A 25,302-nucleotide genomic window follows, 5' to 3' on the forward strand; every position below is an offset into this window, starting at 1 on the left:
TTGAACCAGATTTCAAGAACAACTGATGTATTATAGGTAGCTAAACATTTATATATCTTTATAAGAATTTTGCTATGTTAACATAGTGTGTCACAGTGCACTGCAAACTTTATTTCTAGATTTACTGGCTTTTAATTTTTCTCTACAGTGTATGCTATCTATCTTATCTGTCCTGGACATCTCAAGTGAAGAATCCCTCTCAATCTCCTCATATACAGTTAACAATAAATATGTAAAGAACGAATCTGAAAAATGTGTTCCTCGACATCTGCAGGTACACAACAATAATTAAAGGTCAGACTTCTATGTAGAATTTATTAAAAAAATTGCTTTTGAGGGGAAAAGGAAAAAAAAAGAAACAAAACCACATTCTAAACTGAGATGAAACTAAGACCATTTGACGTGCTTTCAGAGTGCAGATGAGAGGAGAAAACATGAGAAGTCCTCAACAGAAGAGTCAGCAGCCTCAGAGGCGTACGCTGCACTACTCTCTTTTGTCCCAGAAGAAAGCTTCAAACAGGTCTCAGCTATACTTCATAGGGTTCATACTAGTCTTTCCACATACATCTTCCCATTCTTTTGAATAATCTTCAGTAGAGAGAAATTTATTCTGTCTTCCTCTTTTTTTTTTCCCCTCTAACTTTGGTCACAAATAAATCCAAGCTTTTAATTTCAGATTAGAACAACGAAGCATACATTCAGAAAATGTCTCACCAGTTTTAAACCTAGTGAAAGTGTATCTGAAGAGACTAAGAGAAAAACAGTGAGGTTTTTTTCCTTCAGATATAGAGGAAGACATATCATTAACACCATTGCTAACCTCATACTTGAAGTTAGATTCAGAGAAAAAATATTTCCTCAAATCTAATCTAAATCTTCCCTGGCGCAACTTGTGGCCATTCCCTCTCGTCCTGTCATTATTTATCAGGGAGAAGAGGCCCACCCCCTCCTCAGCACAACCCCCCTTCAGGAAGTGGTAGAGTGCAATAAGGTCTTCTCTGAGCCTCCTCTTCTCCAGACTAAACAATCCCAGCTCCCTCAGCCGCTCCTCATAAGACTTGTGCTCCAGACCGCTCACCAGTTTTGTTGCCCTTCTCTGAATACGCTCCAGGGCCTCAATGTCCTTCTTGTAGTGAGGGGCCCAAAACTGAACACAGTACTCGAGGTGCGGCCGCACCAGAGCTGAGTACAGGGGGATGATCACCTCCCTGCTCCTGCTGGCTACACTATTTCTAATACAGACCAGGATGCTGTTGGCCTTCTTGGCCACCTGGGCACACTGCCGGCTCATGTTAAGCCGAGCATCAACCAACACCCCCAGGTCCTTTTCCTCTCTACATTCTTCAAGCCATTCTGCCCCAAGCCTATAGCACTGCATGGGGTTATTGTGGCCAAAGTGCAGGACCCGGCACTTGGCCTTATTGAACCTCATCCCATTGACCTGAGCCCAGCTATTCAGCCTATCCAGATCCCTCTGTAGGGCCTCCCTACCCTCAGACAGATTGACACATCCAATATGACACAGAACACTTCCAAATGAGCACCCAAAACTTCTCTGGGCAGCCTGTTCCATTGTTTCACCCCTATATCCATTCTAAATCTACTCTCTTTCAGTTTACAACTGTTTCCCATTCTGCTGTCACTACAGGCCCTGGTGTGTTGTCTCCTCAAGGGCAAGGCAGCTAGTAACTATATGTGGTCAGCTGACCAGAGCCAGCAGCTAACCATTGCATGGTCACCAAACAATTCACTGCAACAGTCGGTGAGGAGAGAATTGGAAGAGCAAAAGCTAGAAAACTCACTCATCAAGATACAGAAAGATAGAAAGAAAAAGAGAAATAAAACAGAAAGGAAAAAAAAGCAATACTGGAAAACGTTTATTTGAGCTGCACAGACATATATAAAAATTCTATAATCTTTTATATTGTCACAGACAGAATTCTACTCTGTACAAACAACATCAGATAAAGAGTATCAAATGAAGAATATATTTTTCTGCCTTGCTAGATACTAACAGCTAGCTAAACTTGCTAGAAATCTTGTTCAACAGTTTATAAATACTGAATTCCAAAGGGCCAAACCTATTTTTTAATCAACCATCTAACTTGTTTTATCTTTTAATTGTTGTTGTTATTACTATTATTATTAACAGTAGAAAAGCAAGATGGGAGTGCTTCTACAGGCAATGAGAATCCAAGGTATAGGTTGTTGAAGAGCAGGTTAAAACAAAAAGCAGATGGAAGAGCAACTTATGTCATCTATCTGGACTTGTGCAAAGTGTTTGACACTGACCCACATGACATCTTTGTTGTCAAACTGGAGAAAAACGGATTTGATAGATGGAGCACTCTCTGGATAAAGAATTGTCTGGACGGTTGCACTCAACCATCTGGATGTGGCACAGTGAGGTATCAGAATGAGAAAGACTATAATGAAAGAGCAGCAGAATGTCAAAGCATCAAGTATTCTACTACAGCTAAGAGATAAGAAGAGGTCATGGATGGTAATCAGTAGAGTGAAGAGGGTTTTGGTGGAGTCTGATAAAATCAGAAGGGAGGAAGAAAAGAAACAGAATTTAATTACAGGAAGGGGTAGGAAGGATGTAGGAAGTTACAAGTTTGAGCATGGTATGAGCCATTGTTAAGAAACAGCTGATTTTAAGAACGGAAGAAAAGCAAGGAAAATTTCAGTAAATACTGTGGAAGAAAACCTACTGTTTTCTCTACTTATGAAATAATTTTATTTTAACCAAAGAAAAGGGATTAATCTGTCCTCTGCACTTCTTATCATTCTAGCACAATTCACAGGAAAATAGTGTAGGCCTCATGAATCTGGCAGGCCTACAAAGGCAGCTAAATTAAAGATTAAGCATGGTTTATATAACCAATATCTTAAGAAAAGTAAGTTATGACATTTCTCCAATGTATATTCATCTTGGAACACCCCTGAAGTACTCTGAAAAGAAAACACTGAGTTTTGTATAACTAAGGGACAAACAGTATCCTAAACAGGTGAGAGTTCAGGAAAAAAATTAAGAATCATGAAAGCACTGGAAAGTCATAACTAGCAGGCTCTCAAATATGTTATTAAAAAGATATAACAAAGAATACACATGTGATTATGCACGCATAATTTTGCATAGCTTCTTTTTAAATTGCATGAATGCCTATGTTTGCAACTTAGTCACGTACTCTGTTTTGGCTACTTTAGTCTTGCATATATGGTTGAGTTAACCTCTGTATTTTCTCTTATTTCCTTAACCATATACCTAACTCTTATCTCTATATAAATACATATGTTCATATATGTATGTTTATACACAAAAGGATCAGGCTTTAGTCTAGTACAGTTTAAATGTATTTTTGAAATATGGATAAAGTATTTTTTTTCACTCACACAGCAATTCCCAAGGAATGATATTAATTCACTCAAAACATCTTTAGTATAACATCTAATGTCAATGTACTGCACTCAGATTTTTCCAGTTCTGAAACAGAATCCAGAATTAAGACTTTCTAATCCTGAGATACTTATTCCTAGGCTGTCCTGGTGAAATAAATGAAACTTCTCATAAAGTAACTTATACTACATAGAAAAGTGACAGAATTTGGCTTATTCTCACTCTGTAGACATAAAGCTTCATACAGATTGAACTATTCATTAATATTCATAATTCAGAAAATACACAAAAGAAGGGCAATTTTTTATGCTTTGGCAAAAAAAAAAAAAAAAAAAAAAAAAACCCAAAAAACAGAAGGATCATTCTTACCAATCTAGCTGTAGCTATAATTGGAATAATCATCAACTGCAAAAAGTTACAACTCCTCACAGATTCTGATATAAAAGAATGTTTCTCCAGTCTTAGGATATTAACATTCCATTTGTCCAACAAAAAGGGATGAAGAATAATCACGTCTGTACCTTAACTCTGTCTACTCACAGCGTAGAAAAAAACATTTGCAATTACGTAACACAGAAGTAGCTGATTGCCTCATTTCTCATACTGAAATCCTATCTTCTGCCTCTGGTCAATTGTGAAATTCAGTACAGTGTAATAGGATGCTGTCAACACAGGAAATTGCCACCTGCTATTAAGACACATATAACAAATAAACATCACCTTAACATCATTCAATAATTTAAAAGAGGTCAATGGAAAGAGAATGTGCTAATTTTTTTTTCCACTTCACTTGAAAACTACATAATCTCCATCTTCACCAAGGGCCTAAGAGCCTATATTCACTATCCAAATAAGTTTCCCAGTTCATAAGGACAGTGGGAAATATAACACTATATTGATGGAAAAATACAAGATTACAAAACCCCCTACAGTAATACTTTAATGAAGGTTTTAAACTAACACAGACCTATTAAATAATGTCACATTTAATGAGTACTTAAATAATATAATTAATAATGCAGTAATTGGACCTCTTTACTAAAAGAAAATCTATTTAACACTGTTATCATTTCCGGCAATACAAGTTACTGAACAGTGTCTTATTCTTAGTTGGTATTATTTTTTAAACATAAATAAGCTAGAAATAATGAGCAAGAGCAACTTTTCCGGGAACTGCAGCCCAACCATTTAATTATTTTTCATAAAAAAACCCACACAAAAAAACTTCAACCTACCACTATGTGTGATTATATCAGGTGAGGATATAAAATTATTATTGTACTTGTGTTGTCTGGGAATCATCTGCAACTTGACAGGCTATAGGATGTAGGATCACATTATATGCAATTTCACAGAATCTCTCACTTATAGACAATGTAAAATTGCTTTTTCTATATATGTATTGACTTTCAGATACGTTTTTGATTGCATACTGTTTCACATAACTTATCAATTAATAAATTTTTTTTGTCATCCGAGTTTTTAAACAGTTCAGATACTACTATAATGTTGGTGTATTATATGTATAAACATTAAAAAAACTAAAATTCTTGCTTCTGTTCAGTCAACAGAAAATAATTTTTTTCTTAAATATAAATGCATGTTTAAAAAATATTTTAATAATGTTATAAATTTCAAATATTTCTATATTATCATTCTCAAGAGATTTAATTATGAAGAAGTGGACACCTAAGCAAAACAAATGTGTCAAGCGTAGTTCCCATAGCAGTAGTGTAATCTAGTAAAGAACGATTTTACTAGAGAATTATCTTTGGATAATTTTGTGCCTACTGCTTATAGAAATTAGGCATATGCATTAACACTTCCAAAACTGATAGGGTTCTGCTTTGTTTTGATACTACCATGACAAAGGCATCACTAAAGAGAAGAAACTCACAGAGGTTAAACTCAAAATAGTGAAAGCAATTTTACTATAGTCAAGAGAGTGTGATAGAATTCCCATAGAGCAATTCAAACCGTTGACCAGCTTGAATGTTCTGATGCTGAGGAAGACTGTGAAGGGAGTATAGGAGGGGTAGATGCACTGCACTGGAGCCAACCTTTGTGTAAAACCTGTAAAACTCGTGCAGCTGTCTCTGCATCTAGCAAAAAAAAAAAAAAATATATATATATATAAAATAAAAACTCAGGGCAGAAAGTCTATATGAATGTATATTACAGTATAATTTTCTTAGTCCAACATTTAGAGTGTGTAGATTTTTTATGGTGATGTCTACTTTGTGTCTAATCATAGGAAAATGAATTTTGTTATTGATTTGTATTAATTACAAACTACAGTAAAATTTTTACAGTAAATATAGTTTGCAAAAGAAAATTTTGGGTCTGGTACCTGTGAGGAGTTATTGGCCCGGAATCTGAACACAAAGGTAGATTATGAAGACTTCAGTGGTAGGTGGCTAATACAGCTTGGCTGTCACATATAAAATGAAATAGGGTGTAAATCAAACAGGACCAACTGATGCAGGGAATGGATTTCTTCCTGTTTTCTAGTTTCTCACAAAACTGGAGTCTACTTCCCCATTAGCTCAAGAGAGCAGTGAATTCTAACAAAGTTTCAAATCTCCTCTACGAACTTGCATTTATAAGTTTTTCCTGTTGTTATTCTTAATCCTATTAATAACTTTTGTAAAGCACAATTGTTTTTCATTTGTTTGCTTTTAGTACCCATACCATGGTGTACTGTGAGAGGTGGTGGAGTCTCCTTCTCTGGAGATGTTCAAGACTCATCTGGCTTCCTACCTGTGCAACCTGGGCTAGGGAGCTGCTTTGGCAGGGGAGTTGGACTCGATGGTCTCTAGAGGTCCCTTCCAGTCCCTACAATTCTGTGATTCTCTAAAGTTCAGCAGGTAGGAACCTTCAAAGACCATTGAGTCCAACTGCCTAACCATTTCAGGGCTAAACAAAAATTGAAGCATGTTATTGGGGCCATTATCTAAACGTCTCTTGAACACTGAGCAACCCAACTGTTCCCAGCTTCCACTCATAGAACATGCTTCCCAGTTCTCTTACCATCATTGCTGATCTCTTCTGCTCAGACAGAATAGAATGTACAGACTAACCTGGTAATGTACTACTGAAAAATAAAGCTCACAGTAATTTTATTTGTTTTTACACAAAGGCTTCTAGTTCTACATGTGGATGAGTTTCACATTTTCAACAGAATGTTAGAAACTCTGGCAACTGTGAACTGTTATCTTCAGAAATGTTTGTTTTTATATTTTATTATTTTACAAAGCATTATTTCTAGAACTCTAAACTATGGCAAGCTTAGTAAAAGTTTATGATACAAAGCAAAGTATATTTATGAAGCAAAATTTTCCAGGAAAAAAAAGGCAGCATTTCTAGAGTTTTCTATGAACTCCCAAATGACTTCCACTCCAGCCAGAGCAAGACAAGTTCAGCAACTTCAGGCTCAGTCCACTGCTATCCATGGATTTTAAAGGAGTTACTTCTCATTTGTGCTTGTGATTAAAAAGGACCATTTTCACTTCACACTTCTAAACAGAAGACCAACTTGGCCTTAACTTTGCTTCCTATGTCAGGAATGATCTGTTTGTATGATTAAGATTGAGTTCACCTTTGATTTTATTATTTTAGTAGTACTGAGCATACAAGTACAGAACAAATAAATCTTAAAATCTTAATGCTAGAAGTGACGAAGCTCAATTAATTCAAAACTCTCTTAAATAAACATAACCAAAGAAACATTACAGAGGAAAACTTTCACATAGTCAGAAAAAGATAAATATGATCTTTCCATCCTTGATTCATAGGATTTTTTAACACTGAAGGAAACTGAAGAGATAATACTATTACTCACTAAGCATACAGAAACCAGTCTGACATTAACAAACTATATTTTTAACAACAGTATTTGCTATCAAGATTAATAAGGAAAGCTTTTTACTGTTCTAAGACAAACTTGGAAAGCTTGGACAAACACTGGCAATTAATCTGAAATGATCAGTAGCTATGATGTTTGGTATCAGCTAAAAGTTACTAAAGAGCTTCATAATATCAATGGCATATATTATTCTATATAGAACAGAAGGGAAGTTGCACGCTTATCTGAAATAGGAAGGTTAATAAAGATTAATACATGAACATCACTTTTTCATTTTCCAGGTCAAGGTTACAGCCAAGTGTATCACAATGAAGTAATGAATTGGCAATAATTAAAAGAAGGGTTTTAGAACACATTAACAACCACTCATTTACCCCAAACTTTGCTCCAAGGTACAAGGCTGAAAGATCTACACCAATTACAGAGCAGGGTTAAATGTGAGAATTGATTCTGTTACAGAGCTCAGTCTAATATCTGCTGTAGAGATCTTTTGAGAATGCTGATATAATTGCCTCTAATCGAAATAGACTAATGCGTCTAGATAATAGATATACTCAAGCACAACTTGAAATGTTTTAAAAACACTTCAGAAGTAACCAATAGCAGGAACTATTAGAGCACCTGTAAAAGAGGCGGTAGGAAAAGAAAATATTTGTTTATAACACATTTAGAGGACTCTGATCCTACTCTGAAGGATCCTACTAAACTTCATGTGACATTGTGAACACTACCCATTTGCCACCTGTTTCCAAATAGTGGTGAAAAAGCATATAATCAACAATCATGTTTTTAAAGACTTTTTTCATGAACATGAAACTTTCCCACATGAACATACATTTCATATGCTCTTTGCTTGTCCATCCAAACACAAATTCTTTATTGCTTTTATTCAGTGATCATTCACCAGTGTTCACCATATTTCACAATCATTGTCCCAAGTTCATTCAGATCTGCAATTAGTTTCAAATTTCAAATGACATTTAATTTAGCACAAAATATCAACTTCAGCTACGTGGCATTAAGAAAAGGATAACTAAAATGAACAGAGACTCTCTCGTCATTATGTTGTGACCTCTACCTGCTGATGAAACAACCAAAACATATGCAATTATAGTTAATCACAGTTAACTGTGATAACTAGCAAACTGTGATCTTACTGTATTATTTTCTATATACAATCTAGACCCTGACACACTTCTAGCTGTACTTTCCAGATGAATCTGGCACAGTCAGTCTCTGGTATCATTTGTACCAGTAATTAATCCTCTTTAGTCTTTAAAAGGGTTTGTTATCTACTGTGTATGGAACATCAGCTGGCTGGAAGATGTGAAGAAGAAAGTCCCAACGAAACTGCCAAAAATTGAATAAAAAAAAAAATTAAAAAATACAAGCATATGCTAGAAGATGGAAATATGCAAACAAAGTGATAGTGGTGGTGTAAAAAGTGAAGCCGTCTAGCTTCTATTTATTGGTTAATATAACTTTAATTTGCTGCAAAGTGAAATTACTGAGATACTGTTGCTCAAGAAAGCTGATAGATTTCCTCCTTCCTAGGTTAGGTTTTTCAGGCCAGATGGTCCTGCGGTCAGAATTTGCGTAACAGCAGTTGCTGAGGATCTTGTCTTCAACAAGACAGGCCTGAATAAAGCCTTTTAGCAGGAAAATGAGCAATTTGGAGATTTGCTAATTAGGAGGAATAATTGCTATCTACACGTTTGTTATATAAGAATGGCATACACAAGGGGAATGAACAGAGATAAGAAAGGAAAAGCATGGACCAGAGAGAGGGAGCAGTATAACTTTTCTTCTGGTAAAACGTGGAGTAACGGATCAATAGGCAACTTGGGAAAGCTGCTGTCTATTTCACTCTGTATGTGGTCCCTGATAGTTTGTGATGTTGGGAAAAAGTAGGGATGTAAAGAAAAAAAAGAGCTGGAAGGCATTAGCTTATAGAAATCTCACAGTTTTATACTTTAAAGTGATAAGTAGAACATTTGACTGTTTGCAGTGAGGACAGGAGGTGTGAGATAATGTAGCAGAATTCTAACATATGTTATAGTATTGCTCATATTTCTGTTTTGGCAAACCTTAGGAGATGATTATTTCTAAGCAGATACTAACAGCCTGTGCATTAACACTACTTTGTTAATGTAGTTCCAACATCAGAGAAGTGAGCAAGATGGTAAAGCAACATTATCTAAAGGTAACAGAAGCAGAAATAGATAGGTACTACCGTAACAATGAGTTATTAGTGAGATCAAAATCATATGTAAGTTAAAAAATATGACAAAAATTAAATTATATGTATATCTCAGATTTTAACTTTTTATAGGTTCCATCACTTGACCATAACTCCAATAGCACTTTTCCTTGTCCTCATTCTTTTCAAGATGAGGTAAAGCTAATGCAGTGGCTTTTAAGTTTCAACACTCTCTAGTCTGAAACGTTAAATATATTTTCTTATTGCACTGCAGTGACCCTTATTTTTGCCCGGTCTTTGTCTTTAAATATTAGCATATAACTTCATGCTAATATCAAGCATCTCAGGGCACAGAAATTTCACAACTGAGTTCTCCCCACTCTGCACTCTCCCTAATTAGGAACTTTAAAAGCAAAATTGCTCCCCCTACAGGAATAAAGGAAATAGGCAGTAATTGTGAATTGGTTCCCTCACGTCCAGATATCTAAGAACCACTCGGTGTGGACAGTACTTCCTCAGGGTTTATTTTGTATGACACCTATTCCATATGCCCCAGTGCCTGAGATAGGAATTTCTTGACCCTCAGGTTCTAAAAGATGTGATACACCTTATCTAAAGAGTCTGTGTATTTAAATCTAAAATGTATACAAATATATAAGCAAAACAGCTCAGGTCACTGACATGTTGAGATAAATGATCATTTCTTCTAGTACAGATCTTTGATTAGCTCCAGCTTTGACAATCTTATTCTACTTGGTTATTGAGAACGCACAACTAGTAACATAGCACGATAAAGTTAGGCCTTCAGGGCCTTCCTGATCATAAAACTATTTTATTATAAAAGTATTCAATTTAGATGAATCTACTATGAAATGTACTTACACAAACTAAAAACCAAATAGCTCTGCTTACTGCTAAGATGAAACTACTTTTGAAACAAATTTAAAACTGTTCTGACTTTGTGGGAATGACTGAAATCAGCTAAAAATAATCAATTCCAAATGAAACCATCTATTGGAAGGAAAATTTTAGGTGTTAGCTCTCATTGCAGAGTCAAAAAAGAATATAAATTTATTCTTCAGTGTTATCCCAGCCTTATCATGAAGCTGAATTTCTAGAGTGGACAGCAACTCTGGACTACTGGGTCTGGTCCTGTTTACTCTGACATCTCACTAAATTTGTGAGCTGTTCATCTTCATGAAGGGCTAACAATACCATGTTCAGCATTGTTTACTCCTGGCAGGATTCAAGGAAGTTCGATCAGATATCTCACGCATCCTGGAATATTCTTTTTAAACTTTCCCTATCTTGATACACATGATAATTTCTTCTGAATTTCAACCATATCGAAATCAAGATTTCCACTAGTTTGGCAGGGAGTGGTTAAGATCAACAACAAAGAAGTTCCACTTTCATCAAATGACAGACAATACATGGCAGAATTTGCTACTTGAAGTTTGAACCCCGAGTTCTTGAGGGCTGTCTACCCTTCTGCCTTGGACTTTTTTATACACCATCCTATTAGCTGTTCTCTTCCTACTCAACTCCAAACTTTTTTTTAGCCTTCCAACACATTACTTCCACATTACCTCTTGATTACACAATCCTACTCCTGTATCACCTCTTGGAGTTTCATCATTTCCTTCCAACGTATCCTACTTCCAGGAGAACTGTGTTTTCTAATTTTGTCTACATCTGACTAAGTCCAAGTGATAACAGTTCTTCCAAGGATTAGTTCTTAAGGCTACAGTTTTATCATTTTCAAATAAATGTTTAACAATTTTTTTAAACTAGGGTTGTTTGCACAATTTGATCTTTATAACACATATCTAACATGTTTGTTTGTGCATTGGCTCAGGTTGCATAGCTTTCAGGCAGCTAAACACCGTAAGTCTTCTTTATCTTGTATTTCTGTTGAATACAATGAAAGAAAGGATCTGGCTTGCCAGCTTGATAATTATAGCTTGAGGACTGGTTAAATTAGCAAGTATATGCCTACTGTTTGGCCAAAAAAAAACCCCCAAAAAGGGTGACAAATTTCCCCATATGACTTATTTTCTATTAGACTATTGGACTTAAACTCTGTATTACTGTCCAGAATAACGAGCCATTTGTACACAATTACTACTGTCAGCAGATAGCGCATGCTCAAATACTACAAAGAAGTTACTGCAGCACATATATAGAGAGTAGCTCACACACAAAAGTCAAAACTTACCATACATTCATGTCACTCGTAATACTCAATGTCTTCTACAGACACAGAGCATATGCTGTATAAATGGCCTAGACATTCACATTAAAATTTTCTGACTATACAATGCATCAAACTGAGTAAGGATGTACAAACAATCTGTAAAGTACTTATTCCAGGACAAAAGTATGCCAACTCCTATTAAGATTCCAGTCTAGGTTTAGTTTGTCAAAAATAAGAACCTTACAGATGAGTAAAAGTCTACTGATGATGTGAAGTTCATTCATGCTATATATTTTCAAGTACAGAAATCTTGACTTAAATTTACCCCAAAACTGAAAATCTCAGCCCACTACTTTTTTTTCCTTGAGATTCTTAACAGAATAGTTGCATGAATTTTGATGACAAATAGGCTGGCTAAATAAACTAACAAATTGCTATCAGTAACTGAGGTTTCAAGAAGCAGTGTATTTTGGTCATGTCATGATACCCTGAGTATTGTGAGAGAAAAAAGGTTTTTAGAAAGTTCTAGCCTTTTATGTTTTTTTTGGTGAGATCCTTCAAAACTGGGTATACTAAATGTGCAAACATACATTCTCGAATGCTTTACAAATGCTCAGTTAGCACTGGAAGCTCTAGGTCCATGAGGAAGAATGAAAAGGAGGTTGGATTTTGTGAACCGCTATTCCCCTTCACTGAGAAGTAAACACAAAGTAGGCATAGCCATGAAAGAACAAGTTTCTGAGCAATGCGCTGAAAAGGTTTGACTGCCTTCTACTGATAATGTTGATTAATGCATCGGTAGCCATTGAAAAATAACCTGTACAAGCGCAAATGTTTGAGGGAAGTTAATTATGTTCATATACACCAAATCTATCTCACTGGAAAAGGTGTCTCTATTTCTATTCTGGAAAAAAAACAATTAACTGTATAAAGAAAAAACATTCTTTCTGTAGAATGGCTTGAGACATACTAGCTGTAAATTCTGCTTAAGTATTACTAGACAAAAAAGCAAAGTGGTACCACTTTCCTTTTGTTTATGTTAGCAATTATTAAGTACTGATTTAATGTTGAAAGTTCTCCGTTGAAACTGTCTTAAATAACATCATATTGTTAGTACTAGTGAAAATCTGAAAAGTTAACTGCATAGCAAATCAGTAATCATAGCAGTACTTCCTAAATACTTAAGTGGACATAGCTGTACAGACATATTTAGAATGTTCCATTAAAATTGTGTTTCACAAACAGGATAGTTCTCTCTAAGCAGAACACATGCCATACATCACAACACAGATAACTGTAAAATAATTTTGTTTCAGCTAGAACAGCAAGCAGAGTAGTTCCTTTCAGTCCTGATGAAAGCAACCTGCTCCGAACTTCTCTATTGCCACTGTCTTAAAGTAGTTTTCTTTTCTGAACAGCTGCTGTCAAACTGTGAGGGGAGGGGAGGGAGAGGACAAGAGAGGGGGAGAAGAGGGAGAGGGAAGTCTACATACATGACCATGGATGTGACAAAAAGGAAAACAATGACTTACTTAATTTACACTTAGAAACTTCAGCTTGTTTTCTTACCTGAGTACCCAAACAAGCAACCATCATATGAGTGAGAAGTTTAGCTGCAAACATTGCACATCTGGTACAGAAAAGGTGGGAGATAATAGCCAAAGTGAAACCTACACAGGAACAAAAAAATGGAAATTAAAGACTTAGACCAATACACTATGCTACAGAAAGAAAACAATGTTTGCTCTCTTGAAGGTGCGGATCAGGATTTAAAAAAAAAAAAAAAAAGTAAAAGAACAAAAACTGAAGAGAACGTTAATTTTGTGTCACATGACACATGAATTTATTTTTAACATCTATTTTTCATCTCATTGGGAGCTAAAATAATTACATAATATAGAGCAGTCATTTTTGCAAAGTATTTTTTTATTTCTACATATGGATGATTGCCGTAATAGTTAAATATAAAGGAAAGAATTCATAAACCTCACATGGAGCAGACCCAGAACACCATTTAAGTGCCTGAGGAGTAAACCAAGAATCTCTTTAGCATGTTTTTTTTTTGTGATCTCATTACTTATAGGTTCTGCTTGCACAGTGCCCATCAGCAGGTGAAGAAGGAAGTACTTTATTCAGGACTGACTGCAGCACAAGTGAACTGACTGCAGTGTGAAAGGTGTAATGTTAACATTTAAAACTTAGATCTTCTTGTCTGAGGCCTTGAGCCTTCTTCAAATGCTACCATAGCTGTCAATGAAAACAGTCATGATCCTGTTAAGTTTAAACTCTCGTCTTCTCTCAAGATTTTAGACTGCAGTTAGGCAGCAGAATGCAGTAAAACTCTACATGTGACACAAGTCTATCTCCTTCAAATTATCACTTCTGAGTGTAAACTGTAAACTTAAATTGTTGAAGAACTTTCAGGTGAAGTACAACACTGGCTGAAAGAGTTAACAATAAAGGACAACTCTACTGCTGTTACCATCAGAGAAGTATTTTGCATTTTAAAGTTTCATGCCCTAAATAACTGACATTTTTCACTTTTGCATGGTTCAATAAAACAACATGAGAAAACAACATACAACATACTTCTCTTCTGGTCTGTATTTTACTTCAGTGTGAAAATTTTTAAATGTGCATATAGCAGCCCAGATAGCAACTTCAGTAGTATGAAGTTAGTTTATAGTCCTCCAGTTAAAAAGATTGTCATGAGTTACTAAAATTGTTAAAAATCAATTAATCTTTCTGGTCACTAGTGACTGATAATGAGAAAATTATATCTACTGACCTGAAATGCAGATGAATCCAGAAGAGAAAAAGGCCTCATTGTATGAAGATAAGTCATCTATTTGGGCATACACTGCATAAATGGACATATGAGAACAAGCACATTCCACATAGCCTGATGTGTCATCAATCACTCTGCAGAACCCACTATCAGATAACCAGCTGCAGAACAAAGGTTTACAAAGTTGTAAATGGATTTGTGTAATTTACATAGTAAGCATTTTTGAAAATTTTCATTTTACCTCTGAAAAATGCAGTTTTCTAAACTATTTCATTTCAATAAATAGTTCATTGTGATCTCTTCCATAATAAAACATTTACATGAAATTAAAATATTGTTTATGGCTTTGTTTTAACTGTTAGTATTAAAAAGAAATTTTGAACAGATGATAATGAATGTTTTTTTTTTCCATTAAAGAATTTCTTTAGTCATATTTTTTAAAGTTCTGCAACAAATATGGCACTGATTGTTGATCTTGTTTGCTACCTGCACTATATCCTACCTCACTGTGGAGAACACTTAATTTTATACTTATATTTGTTGTTTTGAAATTAGCATCATGTTTTGTTTGTTATTCAGTATTTCTGAAATGACTTGGGAAGAGGATAGCACAGGTGACAAACCAAGTAATTTCTAATTGAAAGTACACCTTGTCTACAATAGCACCTAGATAAATGGAGAGGATATAGGCACATTCTGCTGCTCCTCCATTCTGAACAGAAATAATTTCTATCAGTTTCAGACTGATACTATCAAGTTATTTTAATGACATCAGAGTCAAACCAACTGTACCCTGAGTACAGAACAAAATTCTTTGAATTCACTGACTTATTTTGTGTGAGAGGGAAAGACACAGACTGAATAATGGAGCACTGAAGAGACGCATGCAAAACCCTGTCCCATTGTTTACAATGGTATGAATAGCAGTAAGAACAGAGAATGATGAGAGTTCCATTGCCTCTTCTGAAAAGCACAAAACATCAAATGAAGTTAGTAGCAGTATATTCAGAACAAGCAGCAGATGTCTCCTGTCAAAAAAACCCAAACGTGGTAGCCCTATAGGCATCCAATTGAAAAGATGTGCTAGATGCTAAAAGTCTTTGGTGGTGCAAGTAAAGACTACACAAGTTTGTGGTGGAATAATGATTTGGATGGAGTAATGATAAGGAAAATTCAGCTCATGGAGTCACTGCACGGTAACAGAGTTTTATTAGGGAAGCTATGACATGATTATTCTGTCACTATGTAAGACAGGTTACTGGTTTAAATAAATCCTTGATCTGCTCTTAAGAAATCTTTTCTTGCTCACTTACACAGTAACTTCTCTTACAGACCTCAAGAAAAGACTAGAAGCTAGTAAAATTAGGAACATCCTGAGTCAGAGACTTGAAGCAACACTGGAGAAGCATGTTTAATTCTTTACTTCTGTAAAAATGGATTTTAAGTGCTGTCTGATAACAACTGTAAAGAAGTAGAAAAAAAACATCAAGATTGACAAAGAAATGCAATTCTGGAATTTATGACCTGTCAGCTCTGCCTCATTTTTACATAACCTAAATGGTATTTTGGTGAAAGAAGTCAAAAGTAGAAGTTTCAGAATTATCCAAGCTAGAATAATGACCTATTGTATTGTATGAAAGTTGTTGTACGATAGTACAATGTCCAGAAAAGATAAATAAAACAAAACAAAAGACAGATGGGAAACAGAAATCTTATAATTACAGATGATCTAATCAGAGTTATTACATTTTAGACAAATACACAGGTTCACTGTGGAAATTAGAACATTAAACAGATGAATAAAATAACCTTTCTGCAGCTTGATTCCAAAGGAGACATAGAGACTTCTTTGGAACAATCCGTCCTCCTGTAGTGTAAATGCGATAAATTACTTCACTGTTGTCTTTCAAAGGGTGTGAGCTCTGACTCTTCAAACTCATAGAAAAAACCTGAAATTAAATACAAATTTAATACTGAAATTCTACAGTCAGTGCTCATTTTATTCAGAAATACACACTATTTTAAGTGCACTTTGTTTGTTTTGAGTAGTACCTTAATTGAGCTGATTTATTGTAAAAATAAAATGTATTATTTTCAAACCTTGTTCTTCAGGGCAAGCTCTTTATCTCCACTGAGAAACCACTGCTGACTGCTGTATTCTGTGAACTGTATAGATTCACAATTCTTTTCTTGGGGAGGAGATAATACAACAGAGACCTTCAATAAATGTTCAGGCACTTGAATAGAATCCCCATCTCTTCCATCAAATCTGTGTCCATTGATTTGCTGAGGATACCAGTTGTGAGCCATTATTGCAATATGTGGACAGCTATCAAGGATATTTTTGCCTCTGTTGAAATAGGGAAGCAACAGATAAGTGGAACTGAGCTTTAGCTATTTGCACAGAGTGATTCTAAAGCATATTTGTAATTAATACATTATTACTCCATAATTTTAGGATTTAAGACATTTAATAGACAGTTTCAGTTGCTATGAAAAGAAATGAAAAGCTGAAGTAATAAATATGTCAGGTATATATGTATGTAATAATTACATATTCCAAATCCTCTATTTTCCTCCAGGGTTTTGTTTATCATGACATGCAAACAAAATTACTCCCTGATAAACTAAGCTATTCTTTTTATAACTTGATGTGAAACTGAGTTTACAAAAGGAGGAGTCATCAAAACTGATGATTTTGCTTCATCTTCTAGTAGATAAACCAAATAGATTCAGAAAAAAGAATTGCAACTTTCAAGTTCTGTTCTGGGTAATGCTTGTATGTATGTCATTTACTGCCTATTTAGTGTTTTGCACATGTGTTCCATAGCAGAACACATTGTCATTAAAGCCTCACAACAGATGATAGGCAAGACCCACACCTAAAAACTTCACTTAAATCTTCTTATATGCATGTCAATATTTTACCATATATTTAAAATAAAAACTATGAATTCATGTTCACTAACCTCTCCCCTGCTGATCCACACATTATCTCAGTCAGCAAAGAAAAAGCGAACTTCTCAGTCACCTCAGCAAGCAGGCTATATCCTCGTGTGTCCTTGCGCTTTGGGCTAGCAAGAGCACAGAGTATCTCATAGAAAAGACTTCTACTTTTACCAGTGAGTAAATGTTTTTCACCTACATCTGTAACCTATTGTGAAGGGAAAAAAAATTATCAAACAGCACAGAAGCCTGCTGAAATCATTTCCTCACAATTAACTCTTTTGTCTTTTACAACATCTTAATTTTTCTCGCAGTATTTTTCTGAATGTTCAGGACAATTTTTCCAACTTATAATCACTGCTGCTAAGATGTGAGGGGCAATCTAATGGCAAAATTACATAGACATGTGCTTACTAATCAACTCCATTTATGTAAAGAAACCATGTGGCATTCATTCTTTCACAAATCAAGAACTGTTTTCCTTTTGAGAATTTTTGACATTATTTTATCTATTTTCTGTGTAAAACCTGCAACAATTAGAAATTATTATGTCCTCTTCATGAACAGTGCTATAATATTCAATGTCTAGATGCCTGTTTTTCTGTTTGTGTGCATTATTCCAGAGGCACAGAAGAGACAGAATGCCACGGAACTAGACCTGGAGTTTTCACAGAATTCAGTGCAGTGCTAAAGTGCCCAGCTGTAGTGCCAACTCAATTTCCAACGCTATTGCTGGAATAAAGGCAAGCTGTATGCCTAGCTAAGAGTACAGTGGACTCCAAGTTGGCCGTGGTACTATCAGTCTGTGCGTTGACAGTAGAAGATATACATGACTCATTTTCTTGTGCCAGGGATAGAACCAACAAAGATATGAACAAGTTCTCTGAAAGTATAGCATTGAAGGTAAACTTCTGTACAACAGAAAATCTTGAGCTATGTGTGAATATGCAAAATTAATACTAGTTGCTCTTCCAAATCTAATTCTTCTACTATTTGCTATCATCATCCTAACTAGCAACAAGTTTATTCCTTGATCATGGGACTTGTTTGCATTTTTACTTTCACAGTCTGTGCTCCTGGGACCCTGTTGTGAATTATAACTTTGATCTTATCACAGGCCACACTTATTAAAGTCACTGGTCTTTAGTCAAGATCGGGAAACATTTACCTTATCTATTACATGCATCACTGCAGTAAGCTGTTCTTCAGTAGTTTCTGTAGACACCTTGACATTCAGATTCTGAAGGACTCTTTGTAAAATCATGTCATCGAGAGGCTGATGTAGTTGATCAATCAGCATCCAGAATGGCAAGGAGTCCAAATCTGAGACAATGGTGACATTAGCAACACTATATAGATCATCTAGTTTGGCACCTCCTGTGGGATTAGAAAGCACAACTTGGAAGCGTTTAGGAAACGGGTTTAATGATGCTGTCTTTGGAGTAAGGGTCACATCCAAAAACTTATTTCTCTGTCCAGGTTCAAAAGTAAGTAAACCTTCTGATTTGTCAAAATCTTGTCCTGCAACAGCTGGAGATATGAAGGTCCGACCAATAGTTTCAGGCTTCTGCAGCTCCTTTAAACAAAGCAAAAGAGTTTTAGATACCATGATAATAGATGTGATTGTTGGAAAACAGCTGCTGTTGAACAAAAATATGCTAAATGCTTAAAATTTAGGTGCATAAAACAAAGTCTCCTTTCAAAATGCACTTCCTAAGATTGGTTATCACTATTACATTACATGAAATATGTCTCTGAAAGAGGAATCTCTCAGTTTGGTAAGTGGGAACACAGAAGGAAGAATTATCCAAATCAGTAAACAGGCTCTCTCACTTTTTTGAGAAAAATAATCACAAAGCTTTTCTGGGTAAATATCAACAAGGTGAATTCCAGAGGGTTCCATGTAAGTTTATACATGCAGGATAAGTACCATCAAATCAGAGTACAGATCTGTAAGTAAAAACTATGCAAATGCGAAGTAAACATTCCAGAAATCTGCTGAAAATAATATGAATTGATAATAGTCTGAATTTCAGTATACATAGTTCAAAGAAACATCCAATTAACTGCAGTCAAACTGACTTCAGAGAATAAGCAATGATTTAATAATAGATCATTCTTACCTTCATGTTGTAGCTAACCATTGTGGTTACTGATGTACTAGAATCTCTGAGCAACTGCAGACTGATTAAAGTTGTTTTCTTATGAGCCACAGCAAAACGAGATCCCACAGCGAAATATACTAAACCATGAGGTGCATCACTTTCAAGAACTGTTACAAATGCAAATCTGGCACTGTTGTTCAGCGCAGCTCCTGTGCCTACAGCATACAGCTCAACGAAAAAATACGTTTCAAATTCAGGTACCTGTAAACAAGGAACAATTTTTCATATCAATAAACGGTTTTAATTATTTCCAGCTTTAAAAAGCATATATCTTTTTTTGGATGTGCAATTTTACTAATGTGCAACTTGTACTAATACTTACCACAAACACTTTTATTGAAATATGCAGTAAGTACAACGAAGCATATCCCCTAAAAAATGTTGCAATAGACACCACACTGTCAGTGTGCAACAGTGACATCTGAGGTTTTCACATGATGATGTACTTGATTGCAGTAAAGCAGCTGTTTATACATTAGAGGTATTAATATTTTTGCTATAAGACATCATAGTAAACTAAACATCATAGTAAACTACTCTATATATTTTATTCACTGGCTCTTTAATTTAAAAATTAACATCTGAAGAAGGATGGCTGTCTTCATGAACTACGGCAATGCACCCTTCTTACTGTTTTCTACTACTTGCACTACTTTCTATAAAGCAGTCAGAAAAAATGAGGAAGTCTTTTCTGTTCCCCATGCTTCAGCTTTGCCACTAGCCTAGCTGCAAGGATAAAGCCCTGGGAAGTTTAAACCTTTCTGAACACTCTATAAGAATGATAAATCATTGATCCCACATTTCTTAAGTGACTGCTCTATACAATGATCATTTTATTGTCAACAAAAATTACTGAATGTCGTGTTTTGTGTTAATTAAATGATGTCTGATTTTTTGAGTTCCAGTTGGGCCTCTTGAGGCAGTTATGCTTATGCATACCCAACTGGCAAATGCTAAATGTTTTCAATGGATGATGGCTGCTAAACCAGACTTCACTATTCTCAACTTGGATGTATACAGAGAGATTTTCAGACATTCAGACATCCTTATACAGTTTTACGATTGAATAGCATTCGCAGATCATCATGCAAGACATAGGTAAAAAAAATAAGCATAAGTTATTCTAGAAGTTTTTTGCTGAACATGATATTATTTTTTAAAGGATATGATTTGCAAAAATCACAAAAATGAGTGTTTGACGGTTAAAAATTTTCTGTGTGAAGGTTAAGAATTGAGCATAAAAGAACAAACATTTCAGTAAAATAACTCCATTCTGGTTTTTCTATAGCTCTATGGAAAGTGAGACCTGAATTTTACCCCTCACATTAAATACTTAACTCTTTTCTGCATTTTTACCAATCACAATGGAGGCAGTACAAACCTGTACATAAAAACACGTTTTCTGAGAAACTGAGCAGATGCTGTTACTAACTTCCAGCCATGTCCTACGCATCAGTTCCTCAGTACCAGAGATGTATTTCTTCATCTTGACAAATTACAATTCAGTGACATTGTGCTATACATAAACATGCACTAACTACTTACATTATCAGGTTTTATTTCAATTGAGATGTTGCACATTGTTTGACCTGCTATGCAGGTAGTAGCTCCCAGCACAGACACAAGTTCATTCTCCAAGTTCACACCATCCTTCAGAAGGATAGGATTTGTTTCATTAAATGTCACACGCCAAAAGATCTTCACATCTTCAAATGCCCTATAAACGAATTAAAAGAACAAACATGCTCAAAACAAACTAAGCAACAAGCTGACTTAAGATGGAAAACTCTAAATTACTTTCTCTCAAATCTGCAGAGATTAAAGAAAATAACACAGGAAGAAATTAAAGCAATGATGAGCACCCACATTTCTTCTTGACTTTTCATGGTATCAGCTGCAACACAGAAACTGGCCCTTGAAATTCAAGGGTATACTCAATTTAATTCTTTAATACTATGGTAAACGAGTGTCTGGAAAGACAGTCAGAATCTGACTTTCCTGTAAGTTTCAGGAACATATAATATTTGAGGATATTTGTTTGAAGTACATATGAATGTACAAAAAAAAAAACAAGCTCCGCGCTACCCAGGGATAGTTCTAACACTTAAACACTGTGTCAATTGCTCATTCACATATTCATACCTTCTATATACTACATAGGAAGAAGAGAATTTTAATTTCACTTTCAGCAGTGTAAATCCTTAAACTAATCTAAACTTTCACAGCCACACACAGCCACATTACGAGCTTTTCTGTTTCTGCTTCCAGCACAGTGACAGGCCTAATCATACTAAAGCAAGTTTGCCAAAATCTGGGAAATTATTAAAGGAGCTGGAAGGCAAAAAATATTTAAAAAATTCTACAATATCCTCTTCTGCTAACAGCAGCACCCTTGATTTAACACAGAATGTGTGAAGAGTACTTGGATCAATTGCTGTCTGCACCTGTTCGGTTGCCTTGCAACAACCAGCAGCACCTCTCTGTTTTCTGAGTCTTCATCAAGTACAAGACCACTTTGTACTTCTGGAATGAATCCCAAAATGCCGTTCTGAAGATCACTTCCTAGATAGGAAACAGTCATAAAATAAATTGGCTAGGAAATTGAGCTGTGACTAAATTATATTTTTACTCTAAAAATAAAATAAAGATAATAAATGGGTACCAGAAGTATGCTCCCCAAAGGACCACTACAGGATGCCTTCAGAAAATTGCTTTTGGTATTACTATTCTTTATGTACATTCCATATCTATCTCCAACTTCAAATGCTGGCATTTCTACACTTCACATACTTTAACCTACAGAATTCCTCTGAATGTAAATCATGAGAATCCTGGTTCCACTTGTGCACATAAATCTATATTTTCATCAGTATTCAGCAAACTGAATTTCTGTTCCCTACCATCGAGAGACGAGGTATTAGAGTAGTCAAGAGCAGTTCCATAAACCATACAATCACTCTATGAGTTACTCACCCTGGATATAATATGTCTACCCATTAAAACATTCCATTTCTAAACAGAAATTATCTTCAATGTGCCCCTATCATTGCTGGTTATGCTCCCGAGGACGCGTCAAGCTTCCAAGGACATCACTTTACCTCTCTTATTCTGCCCACCCACTCTATTGGATCCAGTCATCTTCCCATATTGCTACATTTGTTTTCTTCTCTTTAATTCAGTGTGTGGAACTAGAGAGCTAGAAAATACTGCATTGTTCTCATGAGAATATACTTTCAGCAAAGCAGTAAAGGAGAAAAAAAAACAAACAACACCGCAAAAACAAACAAACAAAAACAAACAAGCAAACCAAAAAAAAAAAACCACCAACCAACCAGAGCCCAGAACAGAGATAATGAAGGGAAACTAATGCCTCCACTGTGTCCCATAAAATCTTGCTGTTGAAGGGTCTCTCCTTAAACGTAGTGAGAGCTACTCTGCATATTAAAACATCAGTATACGTGCTGACAATGGACAGAAAGTGCATTTGCTTTTGTGCATGCATACATATTTAATCTGAGGTATCTTTACAGAGTTAAATGCAGGTACGTTCAATGCCTCTTAAACTGTCTCTTGATCTTACTCTACACACACATTATGCTCAGGGTATAACTCTAGAACATATAATATACATCTGTGGGATTAAATACAAGTTCAATTTCCACTCTGTCCTTACACACACTCCTATTTAATAAACTTGCACCTATTTCCAACTGGTTACTTGCATGGTGAGTTTGAGAGATTGTGCACTCATGTTTTCATCAAATTCCTGGTACATAATTTTGGTTGCTGCATACACTCATTCAACAGCAAAGGTTAATCTTGCTTCCCAACATCTATCTTACATTGTTAAGACAATATGAATACACATTCCTGTAAAAGCTGTACCTTACACATAATATGGTGAAGTGAAATTGAGAGTTCTGATATCTCTCCTTCAAAGTAGCAATAAAAAGTGCCAGTGATCAAAAGAAAAATTCTTCCCTTACATCCACTTAAGCTTAATCCTATCTTCCATCTCCAGAAGCAGAGGATGACTAAAACAAATAACTGAATTAGATAGTATAAAAATATGAAACCAGATTCCCTGTTTGTTTGTTTTCTTAATGCTTCATAAAGTCCCATGCATTGTGGAAGTGAAAAAAAAAAAAAAAAAGCAATGGTACTACATATGCAACAAAACCACTCAAATTTAGCCTTTCCCTTTTTGACAGGAATAAGAGCACAGATGAGTAGAATCTGTAAATGTAACTTGAGGTAAACTGCTAATGGATGCATACTGGGCTCTGGTATATTAGATGCTTTCTCCAAACTGAAAAAGTCAAGATTTGACAACACAGTACCTTGTTTGTTGTCCCACAGAACTGCCAAAGTTTACATAAATATTGTTATAAGTACCTACGGTTAATCACTATTACTTAATTCCAATAAATGTACTTATTTACTGGGGAAAAAACAAACCAACGGTACCTTCAATAAATACTGTTGCAAAAGCAGCAAATCCATATTCATCCTTTCCTTTCACAATCTGAGCTCCGTGTTTAGGGTCTGAGAGGAAAACATAAAACAATTCCTGTCCTTCAGGCTCATCATCATCAAAAATCTTTATGGACACCGTGCTTTCTTTTTCTCCATCCAGCAAAGTCAGAGAGACTGGCTGTTCCTCAAAATCTTCTCCTTCCATTGCCCACATAAAGTTTGATTTTCCATAAAAATTTTCAAAAGGATATAAATCTACTCCACTCTGTGCACTTATTCCTCCGAAGGTTTTAATAGTTACTTCAATATTGCCAGTAAATCCCTGGGTCCTTCTGATATTAATTTTCACTGTGTTAGGAGTATTATTGGTTGCATCTTCTTCAACATAAATAAACTCTGGCCCCAAACTTAGTATTCCATGAAGAATATCATTAGCCAGGATATTAATTGTTGCAACACTGAAAGCTGGATTTAAACGTGGACTCCAGTCATGTTCAGCAGGTTGAAAATCCAGAGTTTCAACGGAAGTCAAATTTACAAAAAAGGATTCCTCCATTTCAGAAACAGAGTCATCAATTATGGATATTTTAATCATGGCATTTGTCTGAAAATGTGCAAATATAAGCTCCCCATTATAAATAGGCCTAAAGTCCTCTAGTGGTTTGGCACTTCCTGGAGTGGTCTGATACATCAATTTAGTGACATTACTCCGAAATCCAAACAGTTTTTGGACATGCAGTGTAACTGACTCAACATTTTCTTCAACTGAAACGAATGTTGAGTTAAAAGCAAACTGGAATATCCCCATTGGCTCAATTTCAGCTATTGTAAATCCTGGTCTGAAACAGAAAAGATAGTGAAAGTTGAATGATCAAACAGGAAATAAGAAAACTGAAAGAGACAAAATAGCTTCCAGTGAATAACTAGTGAAGGCAGTAAGAAGTTTAATTAAAAGAAAAAATTGTAACAGCTGAGGGAAGAAATAGCACCTATACAAGCTAAGACATAAAGAGACTCTTTTAAAAAATGTTTGAATTATCGTCGAACAGCCTTTCTCAGGCTTAATACATCCTGAATTAACTCAGAATACAGAATACAGGAGAAATTCAGTCTTTGTGAGAAAACAGAGAGGGAAAAGTAGGTATGAAGTTTTTAAATTGTGTACAAAAAGCAGGGAGATGCATTACAATATAGGTACTCAGAAAAATACAACTCCTAACTGAAGAACAAACTTCCTGTACAGAGAAAATTGTGGACTTGACTAG

At 35.4% G+C, this 25,302-nt stretch overlaps 1 protein-coding gene across 1 annotated transcript in view; it reads right to left on the reverse strand.

The window, feature by feature from the left end:
• The window catches only part of ADGRV1 (adhesion G protein-coupled receptor V1), a 227,553-nt gene that overhangs the window by 107,803 nt on the left and 94,448 nt on the right, over positions 1 to 25,302 (reverse strand). The window contains exons 74-83 of the mRNA XM_065750127.1: positions 24,029 to 24,876; positions 22,006 to 22,123; positions 21,107 to 21,278; positions 19,520 to 19,762; positions 18,565 to 18,972; positions 17,420 to 17,604; positions 16,551 to 16,800; positions 16,260 to 16,399; positions 14,451 to 14,611; positions 13,232 to 13,332 (exon numbers count right to left, since the gene is read on the reverse strand). Of these exons, the coding sequence (XP_065606199.1) occupies positions 13,232 to 13,332; positions 14,451 to 14,611; positions 16,260 to 16,399; positions 16,551 to 16,800; positions 17,420 to 17,604; positions 18,565 to 18,972; positions 19,520 to 19,762; positions 21,107 to 21,278; positions 22,006 to 22,123; positions 24,029 to 24,876 (2,626 nt within the window). The remainder of the gene's footprint in view (positions 1 to 13,231; positions 13,333 to 14,450; positions 14,612 to 16,259; positions 16,400 to 16,550; positions 16,801 to 17,419; positions 17,605 to 18,564; positions 18,973 to 19,519; positions 19,763 to 21,106; positions 21,279 to 22,005; positions 22,124 to 24,028; positions 24,877 to 25,302) is intronic.

Source organism: Cyrtonyx montezumae, unplaced genomic scaffold (genome assembly GCF_038088225.1).
Source record: "Cyrtonyx montezumae isolate F1298 unplaced genomic scaffold, pur_monq_1.0 scaffold_64, whole genome shotgun sequence".
NCBI classification, from domain to species: Eukaryota; Metazoa; Chordata; class Aves; order Galliformes; family Odontophoridae; genus Cyrtonyx; species Cyrtonyx montezumae.